This window comes from Rhinolophus ferrumequinum, chromosome 3 (genome assembly GCF_004115265.2).
Source record: "Rhinolophus ferrumequinum isolate MPI-CBG mRhiFer1 chromosome 3, mRhiFer1_v1.p, whole genome shotgun sequence".
In the NCBI taxonomy this organism is placed as follows: domain Eukaryota; kingdom Metazoa; phylum Chordata; class Mammalia; order Chiroptera; family Rhinolophidae; genus Rhinolophus; species Rhinolophus ferrumequinum.
The window spans coordinates 24,338,020-24,362,128 of record NC_046286.1 but is presented as its reverse complement, the minus strand read 5'-3'; the positions used below and the strand labels follow the sequence as shown (position 1 = coordinate 24,362,128).

Below are 24,109 nucleotides of genomic sequence, written 5' to 3'. Positions count from 1 at the left end.
CATTCCATTTGCTTCATTCTACATTTGGAAATGGTGAGAATTTTCACAATTTTGCCTGCTGTAAATCTTCTGTTTCTTTACTTGCCTTTTTTCTTGTTTGGTTCTATTGATGATGTTTTTCTTTCTGGTTGATGATTATTTATTATGTTTCATACATTTTGTTAAGTATTGGAAGAGGGAAATTCTATAAAGCATTTTCATTCTGCCATGTTCACTTGGAATTCCCAAAGAATTGTAAAGGATCTGAAACAAGATCAGTATAGTTGGAGAAGAGGGGGATGGGGTAGAGAACTCCACAGGCTACATTAGAAATTTTGGATTTCGTCTTAAGAGTGATCGAGAAGCTTTTTAAGATTTTTTAAAAGCAGATGACTAAAATGGTCAGTTCCCACTATGTAAAGATCACTCTAGAAGCTGTATGGAGGAGGAAGAACTGAATGGTGCATGTGTTGTAGATGCTGGGGAATGAGTCAGGAAACTACTGCAGAAGTCCTCGTGAGAGATGATGGTGGCTGCTAGCCTAGTATTCTAACTGATATCTATAATAATGACCCTGAGTTAATATATAATAACAAAAATTTCATTGCATTTGGTATAGTCTGTTTAATATTGCAGGAAAATATGTGACAGATTTTAACAAGATTTCTGTAGAGATTTATATGGTGGGGAAAAAATATATACTCAGCTATTTGGAATGACTCAGTACCTAAAGAGGTCTACTTCTAAAGGAATTATTTTCAATTAAAATTCAGAGACTCCTGTTTTCATTTACACAGGGAGTATGCTGAAAGAAGAAAAATACTCTACAGTATAAAACATCGCTCCCTAAATATACTGAGGGAAACAGGTTTCTAGCAGGCCAGCTTTTGACATCTACTAAGTGAATCTCTCTCAAACATTTGCCTGGAATCAACATATTTTGCTCACAACGACCTTCGCGTGAACATAGTCTCATATTTCTGCCACAGCAAATGTAGGTTTTGAAGGAATGTAGGCAATATTGTTTTACCTATGGGATGTTTGGGTTTTAATCAAGAGGTTTTGCAATGACAGCTTATAATGAGGCAGCTGGTATTATCAAAAAAAGCCATATGGAACTATCAGACTGCTTCTGTAAATGGTATCAATTAACTGGGTTATTTTCAAAACTTTCATTAAAGTGAGTTTGATCATAGAGGCCTCAGGAAAATAAACATAGGGCTTTTTTTTAATCTTTTATTTTAGTGGGGAGGTATGAAGGCAGAAACCTAACAGTAAAAATAGATTGTTTTTAAATTAAATTAGAAAAAATAGTAAGTGGAGATACAAAAATCTATAATGAGACATCCAGTGAACACAAATAGCCTTTTTATTTCATTGATTTATATGCGGTTTAAGCTAGACTATTTCTATGTGTGGGAGGATTTAGACACATGTCTTTTCAATGTCTTTATTAATCTAAGGCAAGTTTTAAAAGTTGGCAATAATAGTAATACTCTAGTAGGGATGAATAATCAATAGGAGATACTACAAAAGCAGATTGGAGAACTAAAAATATACCGTTTAGTGGATATGTCACAAACTCAATGTTAAAATCTAATTTCCATATTTTTTAAAAAAGAAAGAAGTAGAATAACAGACCTCAATTTGTGAAAGTTCTGAGGCCCCTTCATAAAAAGGGTTCACAAATAATTAAGAACATAAAAAATTAAAATACTCAAGCAGAGTGAGCAAATTAAGGAATACAGTCTTCAAGGGAAAGAGTCACAGTAAAACTAGTGCTGAAAATACCAAACATCTGTGGCTTAACTGGTGAGATTCCTATTCTGATAAAACTACCGAGAATTTGTTGTTTTTTTACATTTTTCAATTATCGTTGGCATACAACATTATATTAGTTTTAGGTGTACAACAGTGATTAGACGTTTATATAACTTAAAACAAAGTGATCACCCCGATAAATCTGACAACATAGTTATTACCATATTATTAACTATATTCCCTATACTATAATTTATATCCCTTTGACTATTTTGTAACAACCAATTTGTACCTCTTTATCCTCTCTCCTTTTTTACCCACACCCCAACTCCCTTCCCATCGGGAGGCCATCAATTTGTTCTCTGTATCTATGTTTGTTTTGTTTATTTTGTTTTTCAGATTCTGCATATAAGTAAAATCATATGGTATCTGTCTTTCTCTAACTTACTTCACTTAGCATAATACCCTCTATGTCCATCTATGTTATTGCAAATGGCCAAGGTATCATTCTTTTTCATGGCTGAATAATATTCCATTGTATATATGTCCATTCCTCTATTGATGGACTCTCAGGTTATTTCCCTATCTTGGCTATTGTAAATTATGCTGAAACAAACATAAGGATGTACACATCCTTTTGAATTGGTGTCTGAGGACTTTTTGGATAAATACCCAGAAGGGGAATTGCTGGGTCATATGGTCATCTACTTTTAATTCTTTGAGGAACCTCCATACTGTTTTCTATAGTGGTTGTACCAATTGGCAATCCCAACAACAGTGCACAAGGCTTCCCTTTTCTCCACATCCTCACCAACATTTGTTTGTTAATTTATTGATGACAGCCTGACCAATGTGAGGTGATGTCTCACTGTGGTTTTCATTTGCATTTCCCTGGTAATTAGTGATATTGAACATCTTTGCATATGTCTATTGGCCATCTGTATGTCCTCTTTGGAAATGCAAATTCCTCTTTGGAGAAATGTATATTCAGGTACTCTTCCCATTTTTTAATCAGATTGTCTTTTTGGTGTTAAGTTGTATGAGTTCCTAATATATTTTGAATAATAACCCCTTATCAGATGTATCATTGGCGAGTATCTTCTCCTATTCGTTACATTTTTTCATTTTGTTGATGGTTTCCTTCACTGTGCAAAGACTCTTCAGTTTGATGTTGGTTCATTTATTTTTTCTTTTATTTCCTTTGCCCCAAAACACATATCCAAAAAAATATGTTGAAAACATACTGTCTATGTTTTCTTATGTTTTCTTCTATTAGGAGGTTTATGTTTTTGGATCTTACATTTAAGACTTTAATCCATTTTGAGTTTATTCTTGTATATGGTGTAAGAACACGGTCTAGTTTTTTTTTCTTTTGCATGACTGTCCAGTTTTCCCAACACCATTTACTGAAGAGACTGTCTTTACCTCATTTATATTCTTGCCTGATTGTCAAAGATTAATTGACCATATGCGTGGGTTTATTTCTGTGCTCTCTATTCTGTTCCTTTGGTCAGTGTGTCTGTTTTTATGCCAGAACAATTCTGTTTTGATTCCTGTAGCCTTGTAGTATAGTTTGATATCAGATAGAGTGATACCAGCAATTTTGTTCCTTCTTAAGATTGCTTTGGCTATTTGGGGTCTCTTATGGTTCTACAAAAATTTTAGAATTACTTGTTCTAGCTCTGTAAAAAATGCCATTGGTATTTTGATAGAGATTGCACTGAGTCTACAGATTGCTTTGGGCAGCATGGACATTTTCCCAATGTTAATTCTTCTTATCCATGAGCAGGGTATATGCTTCCATTTATTTGTATCTTCTTCAGTTTCTTTCTTTCATGTCTTATATTTTTCTGAGTATGGTTAAATTTACCCCTTGGTATTTTACCCTTTTTGATGTAACTGTAAATGGGATTTTCTTAAGTTCTCTTTCTGATAGTTCATTATTGGAGTATAAAAATGCAACCAATTTCTGAATATTAATTTTGTATCCGAGTACTTTACTGAACTTATTAGTTCTAAAAGATTTTTGGTGTAATCTTAAGGGTTCTCTATAAATACCATGAAGTCATCTGCAAATAATGTCAGTTTTACTTCTTCCTTTCTAATATGGATGCCTTTTATATGCTTCTTTTGTCTGATTGCCGGGGCCATGACTTCCAGTACTATGATGGTGCAAGTGGACATCCTTGTCATGTTCCTGATCTCAAAGAAAAAGCCTTCAGCTTTTCACTGCTGAGAATGATGTTAGCTGTAGGTTTGTCATATATGGCCTTTATTATGTACATTGAGATATGTTCCTGCTATCCCCACTTTGCTGAGTTTTTATCATAAATGGATGTTGGATTTCATCAAATGTTTCTTCTGCATCTATTCATCTGATATGATTTTGACCTATAATTTTCTTTTTTTATAGTGCCTTTGTCTGGTTTTGATATCAGGGTAGTGCTGGCCTCATAAAATGAGCTTAGAAGCCTCTACAATTTTTCAGAAGTTTGAGAAAGATAGGTCAAATTCTTCTTTGACCATTTGGCAAAATTCACCTGTGAAGTCCAGGATTTTTGTTTGTTTGGAACCTTTTGATTACTGATCAATTTTGTTAGCAGTTATTGGTCTGTTCAGATTTTCTGTTTCTCCCTGATTCAGTCCCGGAAGACTGTATGTTTCTAGGAATTTATTCATTTCTTCTAGGTTGTACAGTTTATTGACATATAATTGTTCATATTATTTTCTTACAATTCTTTGTATTCCTGTGGTATTGGTTGTCACTTCTTTCACTTCTGATTTTATCTGGGAACTCTCTCTTTCTTGATGAGTACGGCTAACGGTTTATCAATTTTGTTTACATTTTCATATAAACAGCTCTTGGCTTCATTGATCTTTTCTATTATGTTTTTTTTTAGACTCTATTTTGTTTATTTCCACTCTGATCATTATTATTTCCTTCTTTCCACTCATTTTGGGCTTTGTCATGCTTTTTCTAGTTCCTTTAGGTGCATGGTTAAATTGTCTATTTGAGGTTTTTCTTGCCTCTTAAGGTAGGCTTGTATTGCTATAAATTTCCCTCTTAGAAGTGCTTTGGCTGTGTCCCATAGATTTTGGGAAATTGTGTCTTCATTTGTCTAAAGGTATCTTTTGATTTCTTCCTTGATTTCATTATTGAAGCATTCATTATTTAGTAGCATATTGTTCAGCCTCCAAGTGTTTGTGTATTTTTCAGTTTTCTTTTTGTAATTGATTTCCAGTTTCATACCATTTTGATCAGGAAAAATGCTTGATATGATTTCAATCTTCTTAAATTTACTGAGACTTGTTTTGTGGCCAAACATGTGGTCTGTCCTGGAAAGTGTTGATTGATTCACTGCTTTTACTAAGTGTTTTACTTTGTCAGTGAGAATTTTTTTCTTTCCAATATTTTCTTATTCATATTTTTCATCATTTTAAAGAAGTCTCTAACATTTCTTATAATACAGGTTTGGTGGTGATGAACTCCTTTAGCTTTTTCTTGACTGGGAAGCTCTTTATCTGTCATTTGATTCTAAATAATAGCTTTCCTGGGTACAATAACCTTCGTTGTAGGTACTTGTTTTTCATAACTTTGACTATTTTATGCCATTCCCTTCTGGCCTGCAAAGTTTCTGTTGAAAAATCAGGTGACAGTCTGATAGGAGCTCCCTTATAGGTAACTAACTGCTTTTTTCTTGCTACTTTTAAGAATCTCTCTTTGTCTTTAACCTTTGGCATTTTAATTATGATGTGTCTTGGTGTGGGCCTTTTTGGGTTCATTTCTGTTGGGACTCTCTGTGTTTCCTGGATTTGTATGTCTCATCTCTTTTGTTTGACAGGTTAGGGAAGTTTGGGGTTCTTATTTCTTCAAATAGCTTTTCAATGCCTTGCTCTCTTTCTTTTTCTCCTGGTATGAATGAATGTTGATCCTATGATATGAATGTTGATACACTTGATGTTGTCCCAGAGTCCCTTAAACTACCCTCGTTTATTTTGATTTTTTTCTTTTTGCTTTTTGATTGGGTGGTTTCTACTACCTTGTCTTCCAGATCACTGATACAATCCTCTGCTTCATATCCTCTAATGCAGGTTTCATTTCAGTCACTGTAGTCTTCATTTCTGAGTTGTTCTTTTCTTTTTGTATCTCCATTTTTGTTTCCTATCTCTCTGTTGACATCCTCACTGAATTCATCTATTCTTCCCCTAAGTTCAATGAGCATCCTTAAAACCAATGTTTTGAACTCTGCATCTGGTAGACTGCTTATCTCCATTTTGTTTAGTTCTTTTCCTGGAGTTTTGTCCTCTTCTTTCATTTGGGACATGTTTCTTTGTCTCATCATTTTAGGTGGTTCCATGTATTAGGTAGATCTGCTAGTCTCCTGGTTTTGGCAGAGTGGCCTTATATAGTAGGTGTCCTATATGGTACAATCTTCCTGGTCACCCGACCTGGGTGCACCAGGGGTGTCCCTTGTGTGGGTTGTGTGTGCTCTCCTGATGCTGTTGAGCCTTGATCGCTGTTGGCACATCAGTGGCTGGGATTTACCCTCAGGCTAATTGGCTGTGAGGGCTGGCTGTCATTACAGTGGATGAGCTGTTGTGTAGGGGCTGACCCCAAGGAGCAGGAGTCTCTTTAGTGGGGCTGTACTGCCAACTAAGTTCACTTTGTCATTCATAGAGCTGGTTAGATGGTGCTCTGGTGTCATCTAAAGCTAGCCACCAAGTATGGTGGTTCTGGATACTCTTGGGAGGGGTTCTGGTGCAGGTCAAAGTCAGTCACTGCTTGTATTGGCTTGGGGCTGTTCGGTAGGAGACACAAAGTGTTCTGCAGTTGGTTGCTGTTTGTGCTGGGCTTGGAGGTGCTTAGGAGAGCTCAACAAAGGAACAATGGTGCCTGACAAGTACTTCCATCCCCTGATATAACTGTCCTGACCCTCAAGCCCGAAAGCTAGTCAATTTAGTTCCTCTGTTTACAACTCTGGTGCTTTTTATGCCGCTAACTCTACACTGGAGACCAGAGAGAGTGAGTGAGTTTGTGAGTGAGTGAATGAGTCTGTGTGTGGGTCCTGTAAAACCTACAGCACTTAAGTCTCCAGCAGCTCTCCTGGATGCAATCCCCACTGGTTTTCACAGCCAGATGTTATGGGGACTCCTCTTCCTGGCCCTGGGACCCCTTGTTCTTCATGGGGACCTCTGCAGACAAGATATCCCTCCTGATTTTTAATCACCATACCACGAGTGTGGGACCTGACCATTCTGCATCTCTGGCCCAGCTACCAATCTCGACATGGCTTCTTCAGTATGTCCTTAGTTATAGCACTTCTGTTCAGCTAGAATTCAGATGATTCTCAATGACTTGTTCTATAATTTAGGTGTAATTTTGATGTGGGAGGAGGTAAGCACAGCATTTACCCACTCTGCCATCTTGACCAGAAGTCTCTATTCTCAATTCTTTGTCTTTACATATTTTTAACATTTAGGTATAATAGAAAGAGGACTAGACCCACCAGATTTCTAGCTCCAGATCTCCTATTAACCAGTTGTGGAACCTTGGGCAAGTCACGTAGAATTGCTAGGCCTCAGATTTCATTGATTTCATTGTTGAACCATTTTTGTTTTTGTTTTGTTTTAATGTAAACTGTGAAGAATGGATCAAGAAGGATGGATCATGAATCTAGAAAAGAAAATGCTAATGACCTCAACAGTAGTTATTACAACTCGAGTACCAGATACTGTAGAACAGCACAATCCTGGTTAGGCTCTTAAGTTTTAGATTGAGCAACTACTCAACATCCTGTTTCAAATGAAAGTTCTATCCCTTATATGCAGTATCACTGTAGACAGTTTTCTCAGCTTCTCTAGGCTTTATTCATAAATGAGGACAAAAACAGTACCTCATGGTAGTACTGTTATGTGGATCAAAAGAGCTAATGTATCCAAAGTACTCTGTGCTGTGGCTGGCATGCATTAAGGGTTCTATAGAAGTTGGTGATGTCATCATTATTATTTTCATCATCATTGGTAATATTATAGGATGCGTTTTTCCTATGAAATAATTTATCAAGAAATTCTGCAATTTCATAACCACAATAGAAAAATTATTTCATGAAAACTAAAAAACATAAAAATTATTATAAAACTTAGCATCGCACGCTATAACTGATGATGAATTCAGTAACTGCAACATCTTTTGGGGAGGGTTATTGATCCCTTTGAAACTAGAACACCACAGACTCACACATAAAAAAATGCACATATGTATTCATAGAAGGAATATTTCAAGAGGCACATGGAGCCCCAAGTCCATTCTTGAATGTCTGTCCTTGGTTAGGAAGCCATGATCAGAATCAGTGGTTGCACACTGAGGACTGGTGGGCTGAATTTGACCTGAATTGTTGCATTGTTGACCTGTGCAGGGTCTTCAAACTTGTCAATGTGAAAGCCTCTACCCGGGTATGACTTATTCAGTGCTCCACAGTTCCTACTTACCATACTCTCTGGAGCAAATCTCTGCCAGATGCATTTCTGGGGGGTTATTTGCCTGACCTCTGTAGGCCTCTGAGTTTGTAACCCTTGTTTTACACCTTTCAGAATCTATGATAGCCGACCTTCTTGTACTAAGAAGGCTGGCAAGATGAAAACCAAACAGGTTTCCCTGACTCTCTTGCAGTTAAAGAGTCCACCACATAACCTAGATTCTGCCATACAGATAAATACAAGACTTGGGCAGTAGATTAGAGTAATATGAGGTGGCGGCCAAGTAAAAAGATCAGATTTCCTGCAAGGAAGATGGCAAAAGCCTTTGGTTCTTCTGGGCAGCTGTGGCAAAAGTTCTAGATCTACTCCTGAGGTTGGCTGCCTAAGGCCTGAGTGTCAAATCTGGCCCACTATCTGTTTTCATAAATAAAGTTGTACTGGAACACAGCCCTACCTGTTCATTTACATACTATGGCTGCTTTTGTATTACGACAGAAGAGCTGAGCCATTGTGACAGAGACCATATGGGCTGTAAGCCTAAAATTTTTACAATCTGGCACTTTACAGAAAAGTTTACCGACCCTTGTTCTCATCCCTAGATGTGGAGTGGTAGGTGGTAGCTGCAGTAAGGCTTTCTCATGATATAGCTTCACCTAGTAACAATATTCCTGGTCCTGGAACATGGAAGCTTAATTCTCCGGCCCTTCTATAAGTTTTATAAGCTACCCAGTACTTGCAATAAATCCCTTTCTGCTGAAAATAGCTGGAGTGATTTCTATTGCTGCAATTAAAAATCCTAAATGAAACAGAGTAACAAAAGACAAACAATTAGGTTATAAAGTTTAAAAATTTACTTACATTATGTGTCATCTCAAAGTATTTCTGACAGGCTACCTGGTAATGTGTCCCTTTTACTAAATCCAAAATCTAAAATGAATGGAAAAAAGAGAAAGAAGAATTACAAATTCAGTATCTTCTAAACCAGTGTAGCTCGTGGTTGTTGGCCATCTTCATTCCAGACAGGAAAAGCATTAAATCATGGAGCATGCTGTACCTCTGCAGCCTGGACAGTGTGGTAATTTTGGCATTATACAGTAGCCACTTAGGTCAGCATTAAACCACAGATGACAAGAGATAGTAAGTGATCTTTCTGACCTACCAACTGTGAATTTCAACAGCTTTACCTTAACAACAAGATGAAAACAGATCTGAGCATTATGACTTTGACAGTTGTCAGAACATCATATTGCAACCTCTCTTCTAAAATTGTAGATATAAATCTGGTAATCTAAATGGTTGGTGCATGAAGCAATCAAATATACTATTTAGATTTTTATTTTCCACATTACCAGTTTACACAGATACAGCATAAAATACAGCTGTGTGCCCATCAGGAAAATTCAATGTAAACCCTCTGGATGAGTATTTGTGAAGAGTGAATGCTTTTACCTTCAGTCAGATTTGTCCTTTCTTGAAATGAAGTTATTTCTAGTAAAGCTCAGCAGAATATGAGAGTGAATAGTCAATTCTGAACACCTATTAGGAATATCATCCTATCTTTTGTAAATACAATTTGCTTTCCAATTCTACTTCATGTAATCTCTTCAGAGAGCTGAAAACTCCCATTCTTATCAGCAGAGTGCAATGCCAGTTGAAATTTGTAAAGTTTCATTACCTCCCCTGTCAAATAAATAAAGTGTATATGTAGCGTGGAATTAAGAGATAGCCTCAAATGAAAGGAAATACAATTCTGGAAAAATGTTAATTTCTATCCCTTTTCACAAGGCTGACCTTCCTATGACAAAAAGAAATGTACATGGGGTCGCAATTCTTGCTCTCTTCATTACTGAATGTAGCCTATATCTTTTGATAGATATACAAACAAATTACAGTTGCAGAATGCGCATCATACAATACTGACAAGAGTGTGCTTAAAAGAATTGTTTTTCTGATTGTTTTTCTGAATTTCAGGTCACCTTGTAATTAAATCTTGTGTGAAAGACCTGTGTAAATGCCAACCAATCAGAGCACCCAGGATCCTGCCTATCTGCCTATTTGACCTGTCCACTTTTCTTGAATCATTAGAGCAAAATGAAAAATAAATCAATTTAAAATAACTATAAATCAATCAATTTAAAATGACTATACATTTTTTAAAATGAAAAAAGTCACAAAGTCTTCCAAGTAATTCTCACATTCTCAGCTCATATTTACCAATGTTTTTACCCGTAGATAATTCAAATTATGCTGAGATGAACTTGAATTGATTGTTGGCAAATATCTGTGGATTACAATCTTGGAGAAGCAAAGACATACAGTTTAAATAATCATAAATTATCTGAAGAGAAAATGAATTCACAGAAATAAGCAAAAAAGCTCAACTGTGTGGTATATAATAAATTTTTATGTAAAAACAAAACAATGAATCCAACACCTTATTCTATGTATATTTCTTGTTCTTTTATACATACATATATATATATATATATATATAAATAGAAGTAATATATTTAGATATCTTCCTTGCAAAGCAAATATGTAACATTATACATATTATACAATCGGAATATAAATGATTGGGAAGCATGCTATAAAGAAATATTAGGTTGGTGCAAAAGTAATTGCGGTTTAAAAGGTTAAAAATAATTGCAAATACTGCAATTACTTTTGCACCAACCTAATACTTACAAGCGATATTAGTATCTCGTTGGGTGATAATACACACATGTGGGAAAAAAAACTATTATGGAATGCTAACATATAAGCCACAGAATATGATAAACGGATTTATGTATCTTGAAATTTTAGGTTCCATCAAAAACGTTAAATTTAGATTAATCAGAAAACAATCCCTCCAACCCCCACCACCCCGCTCCACTCCCAGAGGAGGTTCTTCCTTAACAAAGATTATTTAATTTTCCTCTTATTTTTTGCTTTATCTTCCTAGGAATAATTTTTATTTGAAATTTTCCTGCAAATCCATAAATAAATCATTTAACCATCTATCTGTAAAAAACTTTACTGATCATGTCACAGCATTTTTGAGTGGATAAAAGTTTCTGTAAGTGTAAAGGTGTGATGGGAAAAAGGAGAAAAAAGTGTTTTTCACTGGCTGGAAAAGCTGTTCAAAGACAGCTTTAGACAGCTTTAGATAAATTTAGACCCAAGGAGAAGAGCTAGAGAAGGAGAAAGAATATCAAGTAATGGAGATGTGGAAACAATAAATGAGCTCATTGGAGAAATCCAAGAAAAGGACTGCTTTTCGACGTGATTAGGCGTTATTGGTTAAGTATTATCTTCATTTCAGAGATGGAGAAATATATCCTGTTAAAAATAGAGGTATCTGTCTAGTGAAGGCCATTTACTGCAGAAAGAATTAAAAATTAAAAAATCATTTGCAACTTAATGATCTTGTTTTCCTTAAGAAAAATATAAAATATTTAAACGTTTTAAAATTAAGATAGAAAATGAGCAACATTACTCAAAAAATCAAATAATAAAAATATTGTTTTAATTTCACATTATGATCTATATTACAGAGATAGAGTAGACCAGTGAATGAAGTTTGGCTTTTTCTCTGAGTAAAATGGGGAGCTACTGCTATGTTCTAAGCACAGGGGTGATGTGAAGTGACTTCCATTTTTAACATGATTATTCTGCATTTCGTGTTGGGCGCAGCCTGGGGTAGGGGACAGAGAGGTCATGACAAGAATCCAGGGAATCGATGATGGAGCCTTGGATGGAGTGGTAACAGTCGTGGTGGTAAGAAGTGGTCAGATTTGAAACATTTAGAAACATTTCCCTCCTAAGGAGCATAAACTGTTTGTGAAAAAGAGCTGTTCTACATGCTCAAACAGGAGCCTGTCCCCACTGTTTGGGAGTGAGCCATTACCTATCATTCAACATCCCCACCCCAACTGATTTTCTAAATAAAACTAGCTTTAGAACTCAGTAAAATACAAGTATATGAATAATAAACTATCATGTAAAATAAACGTAAAATACCCAAAATACCACTTATTTACTAGTCACGAAGCAATATGATTAACAAACAGATGCTTTTTATGCAGTAATATATGTGTCACTGTCACCAACACCTCCCTTCTGCTGACTTTAGAATTTTCACAAGTGATTCTGATATTCTACCATTTGTATATGGAGTGCAACTTGGGACTTTTTCTGCACCCATTTTCTTAGATTCTTCAGATATAAACATCACTGGCAAACACTATACAGAGGTATTCTATAGGTATGTCTATGTTGAGAATGGTGCTGGTGCAAATTGCTGATGGGCTGCATGACTCCAATGCAGAACATGCAAACCTGAAAATCAAAGGAAAGAAGGGAGAATTGAGGTGTGAGCAAGATACTAAAATTCAGTTTATGAAGTAGGAGCAAAAACAAAAACATAGTAAAGAAACACTAAAATCCAAGGACAGATGCCTGAGGGAGAATCTGTGAAACAGAATTTGGGGACAAAAGCTAAATTCTCTACAATACGTTTTACGTACTGTGAAAAGACTGCTTTTAGCAAAGTGAACAAACCACTTGTGTTAACGTAACATTGAGATGCTGCCAACGCTCACCGCTGAGACCGAAGAGGGATGGTCCTGCAGTGATGGTTGAAATGCATGACTATGATTACTGATCCACCCTCATTTCCTGAAACGCTGGGTTTTGGAATAGTTGGTCTCATTTAGAATTTAAATGTTTTGTTTAGTCATAATTCAAGTGACCTTTTTTGAAAGTGCTAAGTTCTAACAGAAGCGTCCATGTCCCAGGGCTGTGGACAGATAGGCTTGACATATATACATAATAGCCAGGCTACTGTGAACCTCTGAAAAGATTAGGATTTAACCCAAAGTGGTACATTTTCCTTTAGAACTAAAATTTTCCTTTGATGTTTTCTCAAGAATGAAGAAAAAATGGTTAATTTTGAACTTACCTACCTAACCTTTAAAAAAATATGCTGGGGGTGGGCAATATACAGGGAGATATTTCATAATGTGCTTGCTTATATATATGAGGGGTGCCAAAAAACTGTATACAAGTGGACACTTTGGTCAACGTTGCTCAAGCGGTAGTTCGCCATAATCAGAAGTGTCTGGATGCCTATGGTAACCATTTTGAGCAACTCTTGTAATTGCAGAAGTCAAACATGACTTGTGTTCATCTTTTGTTATCAGTATATTTTAATACAGTTTTTGCCTTGCTTAGAATGTGTATACATTTTTTTGGCACCCTCTGAATTTAGGGTTAGAATCCTATGTTGAACATGATAGTAAAATTTTAAAAGAAAAACCAATTCTGTCGAGAAACCAGAATGAAGACGTCAGGCAACAGTGCTTTGTGACAGTGTTTGTTTTGCCCACATTGTTTGTGAAGGCAGAACCTCCATCCTCACAAACTGCCTTTGCCCTCTCATAGGGAGAGTCCCCTGAGGACGGAGTTCAGCCAGCAGGGACTGGCCAGAGTGAGGGTCAGAGATAAGAAAGGGTGAGAGAAACACATACTACAGAAGTGGAAACTCACTGAGAGGAAGAAATGTAAGGAGACGAAAGGAAACAACCAGGAAGGTGAAAGAAAAATGTGCAAAGCCAGAGAACCAGGGTAAATGAAACGAAGTCTACAATTTGCCATTTCCATAGCCTAGAAACATCAAAGTGTAACCCACAGTTCATGAAAGGTGTGTCCCACTGAGCAATGGCATGGACTCTCGAGTTTTCACGTTCTGTTCTGGAGGAGGCAGAGCACACCATGATTTCTTCCTGTGTACAGAATTAATACCGAAAGAGAAGTTGTCCAGGAGGAAACCAAAGCAAATGCTAATTCTGATGCCTAGGCCAGACGTTTCCTAATCCTGCCTTAGAAAAATAGAATCAAACAATTTGAACAACCATATGATATGAAGGCATATTTGAAAACACAAGCTTATTATTTAAAGAAAAAAATTTCTATGAAGATCTAAGAATAGTGCTCAAATGAAAATTTGACTTTTGGTTTTTAATGCCAATACTTACAGACTAAAGTACAAAAATGTCAAGCATAACAATCCATTTATTGTTCTAATCTAGTAATCAAAAGGCTAAGAAAAATAAGGGGTGGGGACATAACACTACTATACTTTGGTAATTCACATTCCTTAACTTTTTTTCTCTCTAGTCAGCTGATAAAGTTAAAAATATAAAGTCCACCAAGAAGATTAAATCTGCTTTAAAAAAAAAACTCTGCAGTTTGTCATTTTTATAAGAAAACATTGATTGTATTTGTATTTGCTAAGTTTGGTTTTGAATTCTAGGCAAGTGGCTAGCCGAAATATCCTTGCAGTGGAAAAACAAAGAGAAAATAAGGTGGAAATTTCCTCACTTGATTGGTGATAGATCATAGCCAGGTGACAAACATGTGTGATAAAACATACTGGTGGGGAATGCTATATTTATAATAGACACACATGTATACATATATACCATAGAAATGGGGATTACATTGGAGCCACACTTCCTTCTCTCCTCGTAATCTCTCTAATACTCCTTGCCAGGCAAATTCCTCTCTGCCTTTGCTTTAATGCCTGCCAGTGAGGTCCAGGTAATTATCTGGCAGCAGAACGTAACCACCTGCTGGTCCTTGGCTCCAGTGAGCGAGCAGAGTGCTGTACAGTTAGGTGTGCTGCACTCACCAATTAGACATGCAGTTAATCTGTCTCTAATTCAAGGTCATATTCTGTCTTATTTAAAAGCCATGAGCTTGTCTTGTTTCTTCCTCAAAAGCACAACCTTTCAAAAGTAGACCATACTGATTTTTTCCACTTCATTTTAAACCTTTCTTTATTTCAAAGATGGGAGAAAATGTGAAGGAGAAGCAGAGTCTGGAACACTTTTAAACACATTACTCTGCTTCTGTTTCTCACACACTCAGGAAAGTTTACCCTGTGCTGCCTCACGACTCTGCTGTGACCTTCATTTACTGGCAGATCAGTGGCGAGTTTCCCTCTCTTGAACATGAACTTGCATTCATTTCAAACATTACATGCCAAGAATGCTTCTGACTCACTCTTCATTGTCTATAAACTTAGTTATCTGACTGAATTGGTTCTACCTCCAAATGTCTTTAAAACCTACCTTTTCCTCTCCATTGTTTAGACCCTCATCATTCTCTTTTTTATCACAAAGCTCCTAGCTTTATTCTTTCCTTACCGAAGACAGCTTCCAAACGGCCACCACAGTAACTTTCCTCAAATCCAAATCTGATCCCGGCATTGCCGGTTCCCAGCCGTGCATGGGGCACAAACACGCCATCCTCACCAGGCCACAGTCACCCGCCCTGGGCCCTGCTCCTGCACCAACAGGACACAGGAGTCTTTACACTCTAGTCCAGCTTCTCCCACAGTGTCTTTAGCTCACAAAATCCTAGTGATGACTCAGTGGCTTTTCTTCTCCAACGCATTGTTTGATTTGGTTTAATCCAGAACTACCTCAGTTTCTTTATGGCAGGACTTATTGAGGTGGTATTTCTCAACTAATTTGTCCCCAGAACCTGTTTTCACAGATCTCCTAGGACTAGGGTTCCTCAGAACACACCCTGACAACCTTATCTAAACAGGCTCGCCTCCCCCAGATCTCATTCTGTTCCCTTATGTTGTCTAGTCTTCTCTCACCACACTTGTCTATTGTCTGTCTCCCTCACTGGAATATCAGCTCCAAGGAGGCAGGGGTGTTCGTGACTGTAGCCCCAGCGTCTTCAATAGTAGCTGGAACACAGTGATCACCCAATTATTATTTGTCAATGATGAATGAATGCTGTTGCTTATGTGCAATCAGCCTTGCTTCCCTCCACTTGGGAAACTCCTACTCAACTTTCAAACCCAATTCAAATATCACTTCCTACATGAAACATTTTCTGATGTTACACCTCTCCCTCCTCAGCAAATTGTTCTCCTCTGAATCTACAACTAGCACTAAGAATATATTCTTATTAAAGCAATTATCATTCTTTACTATAGTTAATTATGCCGTTTTACTCCACTAGGCTAAAAGCTCTAAAACAGTTTCTTAATCACCTTTTTTCTACTTCCAGATTTGAACATACTGAAAACTCGGTGACATGTAGAGTTCTCAGTAAATGTTTATTGAGTAATAAACGTATTTCCTCACCAAAACTACTGATTTCTGTTGCAATCAATCTTAGAACACTTTTACTGGAACCTCTGCAATTAGACCATTGCTTTCCATTTCTTTCTTTTTCTTAGGTAGCACCATAGGGGAAAAATTACTAATTTAATTTAGTTCTCCTACAAGGTTTAAAAAAGCTTGATAACACAGATGTGTGAACCTTCCCCTTCCCTCCATCTCATTGCTTGCCTGATTCTAGCTGACACAGTAGCAGTGGAGTTACCTGGTTACAGCTCACTCTCAGCTGCCCAGAGAGGACTAAGAGGCAAAAGCTACATTCCAGCCTGAATGTCTGGTACCCATTATGGCTAAACTCAGTAGAAAAAACATCGCTGCAAATATCCCGCATCCTCCTCCCACTGGCCACACACACTTCCACACACATTACAGAGGAACCCAATAGATGCAGCTGGGACACCTCAGACAGTTCTGCATGGTTGGCAGCCTCTGGTTACAAACAAGCAGAGTTGGGACCTTGTAGGCCTGGAACCCCATAGCCTGCCACATCCCATCATGGGATGGTGCCCTGAGACCAAGGCGACCGGTTCACAGAGGAGACACCCACCTCTTCAGGGAATATAGGACATTTTTCACATTGGAGGCAACACCGCCCTGCGGAAGCCCTGTAAGTTCCAGTAGTGCAGGCAAGAGAAAACAAAAACTTGTATTATAGCACCATCTACTGGAAAACAAAAGAAAGACAGTACCTAAGAATGAATTCAATTGCTCAAATGCTCAGGCAGAGAAATAATCCATAAAATATCGCGAATAACCAAGGTAACAAGGTAGCTCAGAAAAAAAATGAAGTCTCCAGAAAAGAAACTCTAAGACACAGAAGAATGTGAATTAAATGACAGAGAATTCAAGATTACAGTTTGAAAAAAATTCAATGAGACTGTTTCTGATTAGTTCATTCATTTATTCTTTTCTTTAGATTCCACATATAAGTGAGATCAGATGGTATTTGTTTTTCTCTGTCTGACTTATTTCACTTAACATATTAAAAATTAAATAAATAAATAAATAAATTCAATGAGATACCAAAAAACTCAGAAAGGCCATTCAATGAGGTCAGGAATAAAATTAGTGAACAAAAGTATTACTTTAACAAAGAAACTGAAGCTGTAAAAAAGAACTGAAAAGAAATTCTAGGACATCATAGGAATGGAGGCAGCGCGGCGGACTTCTTGAGTTCTCCTCCGGATCTTATCACAAACAGGACATCTATAACCCATCAAAGGACTCTCTGCTCATCACGCAGAACAGCTAAGAGACTCTGCAAGGATTACCTGAAGGTGGGCAAATTGGACGAGCAGGGGAAGAGGGAAGGGAGCGAGTGGAAACGTGGCCCGCATCTGCAGCTGTGGAAACGCGGTCCACACCTGTGGCTGTGGGGAAGCGGCCCGCACGTTTGGCTGTGGAGACGCAGCCCGAATCTGTGGCGGCAGAGACGAGGCCCACATCTGCCGCTGTGGAAACGCGGCCTGCATCTGCAGCAGTGGAAACGTGGTCGGCATCCGCAGCTGCAGAGACGCAGGGGATCCCAGGATGGAACAGAGAACACAAAAGCCAGGAGGTGGGCTCTTTCCCTGCGTCCCACAGCTGATCTCTCCCGCCGAGGGGGCAGCATATCCAGTATTTGAGGCAATAACCTCAGCTGGGACCTCCAGTTGGGCCCTAGGCCGGACAAAGGACACAAACTCCATACGTGGAACCCTCCCCCCACTCTTTTAATTCTACCTCCGACCTTCCAGAGACTTAAACTGGCCCCTGAACTAAGAAGTAGTGTCAGATTACAGAGAGGCTTAGTGCTTAGGCTCTGGGAAGATTGGCAGGCAGCTCTGATCCAGGGAAGAGACTGGGAAGAGTGTGATTTTTGCTGGGCTAGGAGAGAAGAGACTCCTCCACCCCCAGCCACCACCTTTTCTAGCCTGCGAGAAGAGTGTGACATGACTGAACTGGGAGAGAGAAGACCCCTCCATCCCCAGCCTCCACCCTTTCTGGCCTGCCCAGGGCAGGTCAATTACAACTGCGGAGGCATTCCCAGGGATCAGCAGTAATCTGCAGATGCAGCTCTGGGCTTTCAGCAGCTCCGAAATCTCCTGTCCACTCACCACACACACACACACACACACACACACACACGGAAGAAGTGCCCTAAGACTCAGGAGAACTGGACACAGGGCTAGTGGTGCTACTCTCAGTGTGTATATGTGCAAGCAAGAGCAGAAACTGCACTGACTTTGTAGAAACTACCATCCAGACCCCTCAGCCCCACGCATCTAAATCTGCAGTTCCAATGTCACTCTGGGCACCAGGTGACCAGCTCTGCCTGCGCAATACGCAGAGGACTCATTGGTACAGCAGAGGACAACGTGGAGATTACTTGGTGGGCTTAAGCCAAGACTGGTGCTGCTTTTTGTTTTGTTTTGGTTTGTCTTTATATCTTTGATATCTTTGCCTGTGTTGAGTGGAGGTTGTCGGTTGTTTTTACATGTGAAGGTATTTGATCTTTTCTTTGTTGTTGTTTTTGTGTTTGGTGATTTGCTTTATTCTGAAATTGCCCTACCAGGGCCCAACTTAAGAGGCACAAGATTCAACATATCCAGAGGCCAACTCCAGACCAAACCAGAGTACTACCAGGTTTGACCTACAAGTGACACACCCAGAGGGAATTCTCTTCAGGCACTAGAGCCCATAGAGGCCAAACCACATTTAAGTGGTCAACCCTCACGCAGCAGAGCGCCCTGCGGTGGGAAGAGCCAAGTCTCACAACTAGTCAGCCTAGGAGTTAACCCCACCTACTCACAAGCGAAAAGCAATTAAAGATCTTCTTTAACAGGACAATATACACAACACAAGAGTCACCTTTGGAGCACACGAAGAGAAGAACGAAGTAGTGCAAGTCAAATATAAAGGACACATACTACATAAGGTAACCCAGCAAGAACTAAGAACCCTAGGGGATCTACCTAACACATCGAAGGAAACACAGAGAGTCAGCCAGAATGGGGAAACAAAGAACATGTCCCAAATAAAAGAACAGAAGAAACCTCTAGAAATGGAACCAAATGAAACAGAGGTAACCGAGCTATCATAGACAGAGTTCAGAACACTGACGATAAGAATGTTTAAGGAGTTTAGAGATGACATAAAGAAGGATGTAGAAATCATAATGAACAACCGGTTAGAACTAAAGAACGCAATTACCGAAATTAAGAACTCACTTGAAGGAATTAACAGCAGGTTAGATGAAGCAGAGGATCGATTCAGCGACTTAGAAGACAAGTTAGCAGAGATCACCAAAATGGAACAACAGAAAGAAAAAAGAATAAAAAATAATGAAGATGGTTTAAGAGACTTCTGGGATAACATCAAGTGCAACATCAAGCGCATCATAGGAATAACAGAAGGTGAAGAGAGGAAGCAAGGGATTGAGAACATATTTCAAGTAATAATGTCTGAAAACTTCCCCAACCTGATGAAGGAAACCGACATACAAGCTCAGGAAGTGCAGAGAGTTTCAACCAGGATAAACCCAAACAGGCCCACACCAAGACACATTATAGTTAAAATGGCAAAGGTTAAAGACAAAGAGAGAATCCTAAAAGCAGCAAGGGAAAGACAGAGGGTTACATACAAGGGAACTCCCATAAGACGATCAAATGACTTTTCTACAGAAACATTGAAGGCCAGGAGAGAGTGGCAGGAGATACTCAAAGTGATGGAAAGCAAAGGCCTACAACCTAGAGTGCTTTATCCAGCAAGGCTATCATTTAAAGTTGATGGAGAGATAAAGAGCTTCCCAGAAAAGAATGAGCAAAAGGAATTTATTACCACCAACCCAGCATTGTAAGACATACTAAAAGGACTTCTATAAATAAAAGAAAGATGAAAACAATCTAACCACAAATTTAAAAAATAACTGTGTACCTATCAATAATCACTTTAAATGTCAATGGATTAAATGCTCCAATCAAAACACATAGGGTGGCTGAGTGGATAAGAAAGCAAGACCCTTGTGTGTGCTATATACAGGAGACTCACCTCAGATCAAAAGACACACACAGGCTGAAAGTGAAGGGCTGGAGTAAGATATTTCATGCAAATGGAAATGAGAAAAAAGCTGGAATTGCAATACTTATATCTGACAAAATAGACTTTAAAATGAATATATTAAAAGACAAAGATGGGCACTATATAATAATAAAGGGATCGATCTGACAAGAGGACATAACCCTAGTAAACATCTATGTAACCAACATAGGAGCACCTAAATATATAAAACAGATATTGACTGACATAAAGACGGACATCAACAGTAACACTATCATAGTAGGGGACTTCAACACACCTCTGACAACAAGGGCAGGTCTTCCAGACAGAAAACATGGAAACAACAGCCTTAAATGACACATTGGATCACTTGGATTTAATCGATATTTTCAGAGCATTTCACCCCAAAGCTGCAGAATACACGTTCTTCTCAAGTGCACATGGAACATTTTCCAAGACAGACCATATGTTAGGCCACAAAACAAGTCTTGATAAATTTAAGAAAATTGAAATCATACCAATTTTCTTCTCTGACCACAGTCTATGAAATTAGAAATGAACTATAGGAAAAAAACTGGAAGACACACCAATTCATGGAGGCTGAATAACATGTTACTAAATAATGAATGGGTCAACCAGGACATCAAGGAAAAAATCAAAAGATATCTGGAGACAAACAAAAATGAAAACATGACGACCCAAAATCTATGGGATGCCACGAAAGCAGTCCTAAGAGGGAAAGTCATAGCATTGCAGGCCTACCTAAAGAAACAAGAAACATCACTAATCAACAGTTTATCTTCACACTTAAGGGATCTGGAAAAAAGAACAGCAAAATAAGCCCAAAGGGAGTACAAGGAAGGCGATAATAAAGATCAGAGCAGAAATAAATGAAATAGAAACCAGAAAAACAATACAAAAGATCAATGATTCCAAGAGTTGATTCTTAGAGAAGATAAACAAAATTGACAAACCTATAGTCAGACTCATTAAAAAAGAGATAGAGAGGACCCAAATTAATAAAATCAGAAATGAAAGAGGAGAAGTGACAACAGACACTGCAGAAATACAAAAAATTTTAAGGAACTACTATGAGCAACTATATGCCAATAAATTTGACAATCTGGAGGAAATGGACAATTTTCTAGAGGCGTACAACCTCCCAAGGCTAACTCAAGAAGAAACAGAAAACCTGAATAGACTGATTCCCACCAGGGAAACTGAATCAGTAATCAACAATCTCCCAACAAACAAAAGCCCTGGACCAGATGGCTTTACAGGTGAATTTTACAAAACGTTCAAAAAAGAATTATCACATATTCTCCTCAAGTTCTTCCAAAAAATCCAGGAAGGAAGACTCCCAAACACTTTTTACAAAGCCACTATCACCCTGATCCCCAAATCAGACAAAGACACCACAAAAAAAGAAAACTACAGGCCGATATCTCTAATGAACATAGATGCAAAAATCCTCAACAAAATACTAGCGCACAGAATTCAGCAATACATTAAAAATATCATATACCATGATCAAGTGGGATTCATCCCTGGTTTGCAAGGGTAGTTCAACATCCACAAATCAATTAATGTGATACACCACATTAACAAAATGAAAAATAAAAATCACATGATCATATCAATAGATGCAGAAAAAGCATTTGATAAAATCCAGTAGCCATTTATGATAAAAACCCTTAAGAAAGTGGGAATAGAGGGATCATATTTCAACATAATAAAGTCCATATATGATAAACCCACAGCTAACATCATACTCAATGGGGAAAAGCTAAAACCATTCCCCTTAAGATCAGGAACAAGGCAGGGTTGCCCACTTTCTCCACTTCTATTCAACATAGTGCTGGAAGTTCCAGGCACAGCAATCATACAAGAAAAAGAAATAAAAGGCATCCAAATCGGTAAGGAGTAAACAAAATTGTCATTATATGCAGATGACATACTGCATATGACATGCAGATACTATATATAGAGAACCCTAAAGACTCCAACAAGAAACTATTAGGGCTGATAGATGAATTTAGTAAAGTAGCAGGATACAAAATTAATATTCAGAAATCAGTTGCATTTGTATATACCAATAATAAAACATCAGAAGGAGAAATTAAAAAAACAATCCCATTTACAATTGCTTCAAAGACTATAAAATACATGGGAATAAATTAAACCAAAGAAGTAAAAGATCTGTACTCAGAAAATTATAAGACACTGAAGAAAGAAATGAAAGAAGATACAAATAGATGGAAACACATACCATGTTCACGGATAGGAAGAATTAATATAGTTAAAATGTCCATACTGCCTAAGGCAATATACATATTCAACGCAATTCCTATCAAACTACCAATGACGTTTTTCACAGAAATAGAACATATACTCCTAAAATTTGTATGGGACCATAAAAGACCCCGGATAGCAAAGGCAATCTTGAGAAATAAGAACAAAGTGGGAGGTATAACAATACCTGACATGAAATTATATTACAAGGCTACAGTAATCAAAACAGCATGTTACTGGCATAAAAACAGATACATAGATCAATAGAACAGAATAGAGAGCCCAGAAATAAATCCATGCCTATATGGCCATTTAATCTACGACAATGGAAACAAGAATGTACGGTGGGGTAAAGACAGTCTATTCAATAAATGGTGCTGGGAGACCTGGACAGACACATGCAAAAAAATGAAGCTGGACCACCTCCTTACACCATATACAAAAATAAATTCAAAATGGCTTAAAGATTTAAATGTAAGATCTGAAACCATAAAATTTGTAGAAGAAAATACAGGAAGAAACTTCGCAGACATTACCCGGAGTAAGATTTTTACTGATATATCCCCTTGCGCGAGGGACGTAAGAGAAAAAATAAACGTGGGATTACATCAAACTAAAAAGTTTTTTCACAGCAAAGGAAACCATCAATAAAACAAAAAGGGATCCTACTGAATGGGAAAAGATATTTGCCAATGATATATCTGATAAGGGATTAATATCACAAATCTATGGAAAACTCACTCAACTCAACTCCAAAAAAAAAAACAAACGATCCAATTAAAAATGGGCAGAGGACTTGAAGAGACATTTTTCTAAAAAGGACATACAGATGGCAAACAGACATATGAAGAAATGCTCAACCTCACTAACCATCAGAGAAATGCAAATACAAACCACAATGAGATACCACCTCACCCCAGTCAAAATGGCTATCATCAATAAATCAACAAACAGCAAGTGCTGGCGCGGATGTGGAGAAAAGGGAACGCTTGTGCACTGTTGGTGGGATTGCTGATTAGTGCAGCCACTATGGAAAACAGTATGGAGGTATCTCAAAAATCTGAAAATGGAACTACCCTATGATCCAGTAATTCCACTCTTAGGTATCTATCCGGAGAAATCCAAAACTCCAATTCAAAAATCTTTATGTACTCCTATGTTTACTGCAGCACTCTATACAATAGCCAACACATGGAAACAACCAAAATGCCCATCGGTAGATGACTGGATTAAGAAAATGTGATACATTTATACAATGGAGTATTACGCAGCCATAAAGAAGAAAGAAATCTAACCATTTGCAACGATATGGATGGGCCTAGAGAACATTATGTTAAGTGAAATAAGTCAGACAGAGAAAGATAAGTACCATATGA

The 24,109-nt window shown here is 37.8% G+C and overlaps 1 protein-coding gene across 1 annotated transcript in view; it reads right to left on the bottom strand.

Annotated features, from left to right (window-relative positions):
* Positions 1-24,109, bottom strand: part of PRIM2 (DNA primase subunit 2) — a 191,365-nt gene that overhangs the window by 5,040 nt on the left and 162,216 nt on the right. Inside the window, exon 13 of the mRNA XM_033102426.1 lies at positions 9,076-9,144. Within this exon, the coding sequence (XP_032958317.1) occupies positions 9,076-9,144 (69 nt within the window). The remainder of the gene's footprint in view (positions 1-9,075; positions 9,145-24,109) is intronic.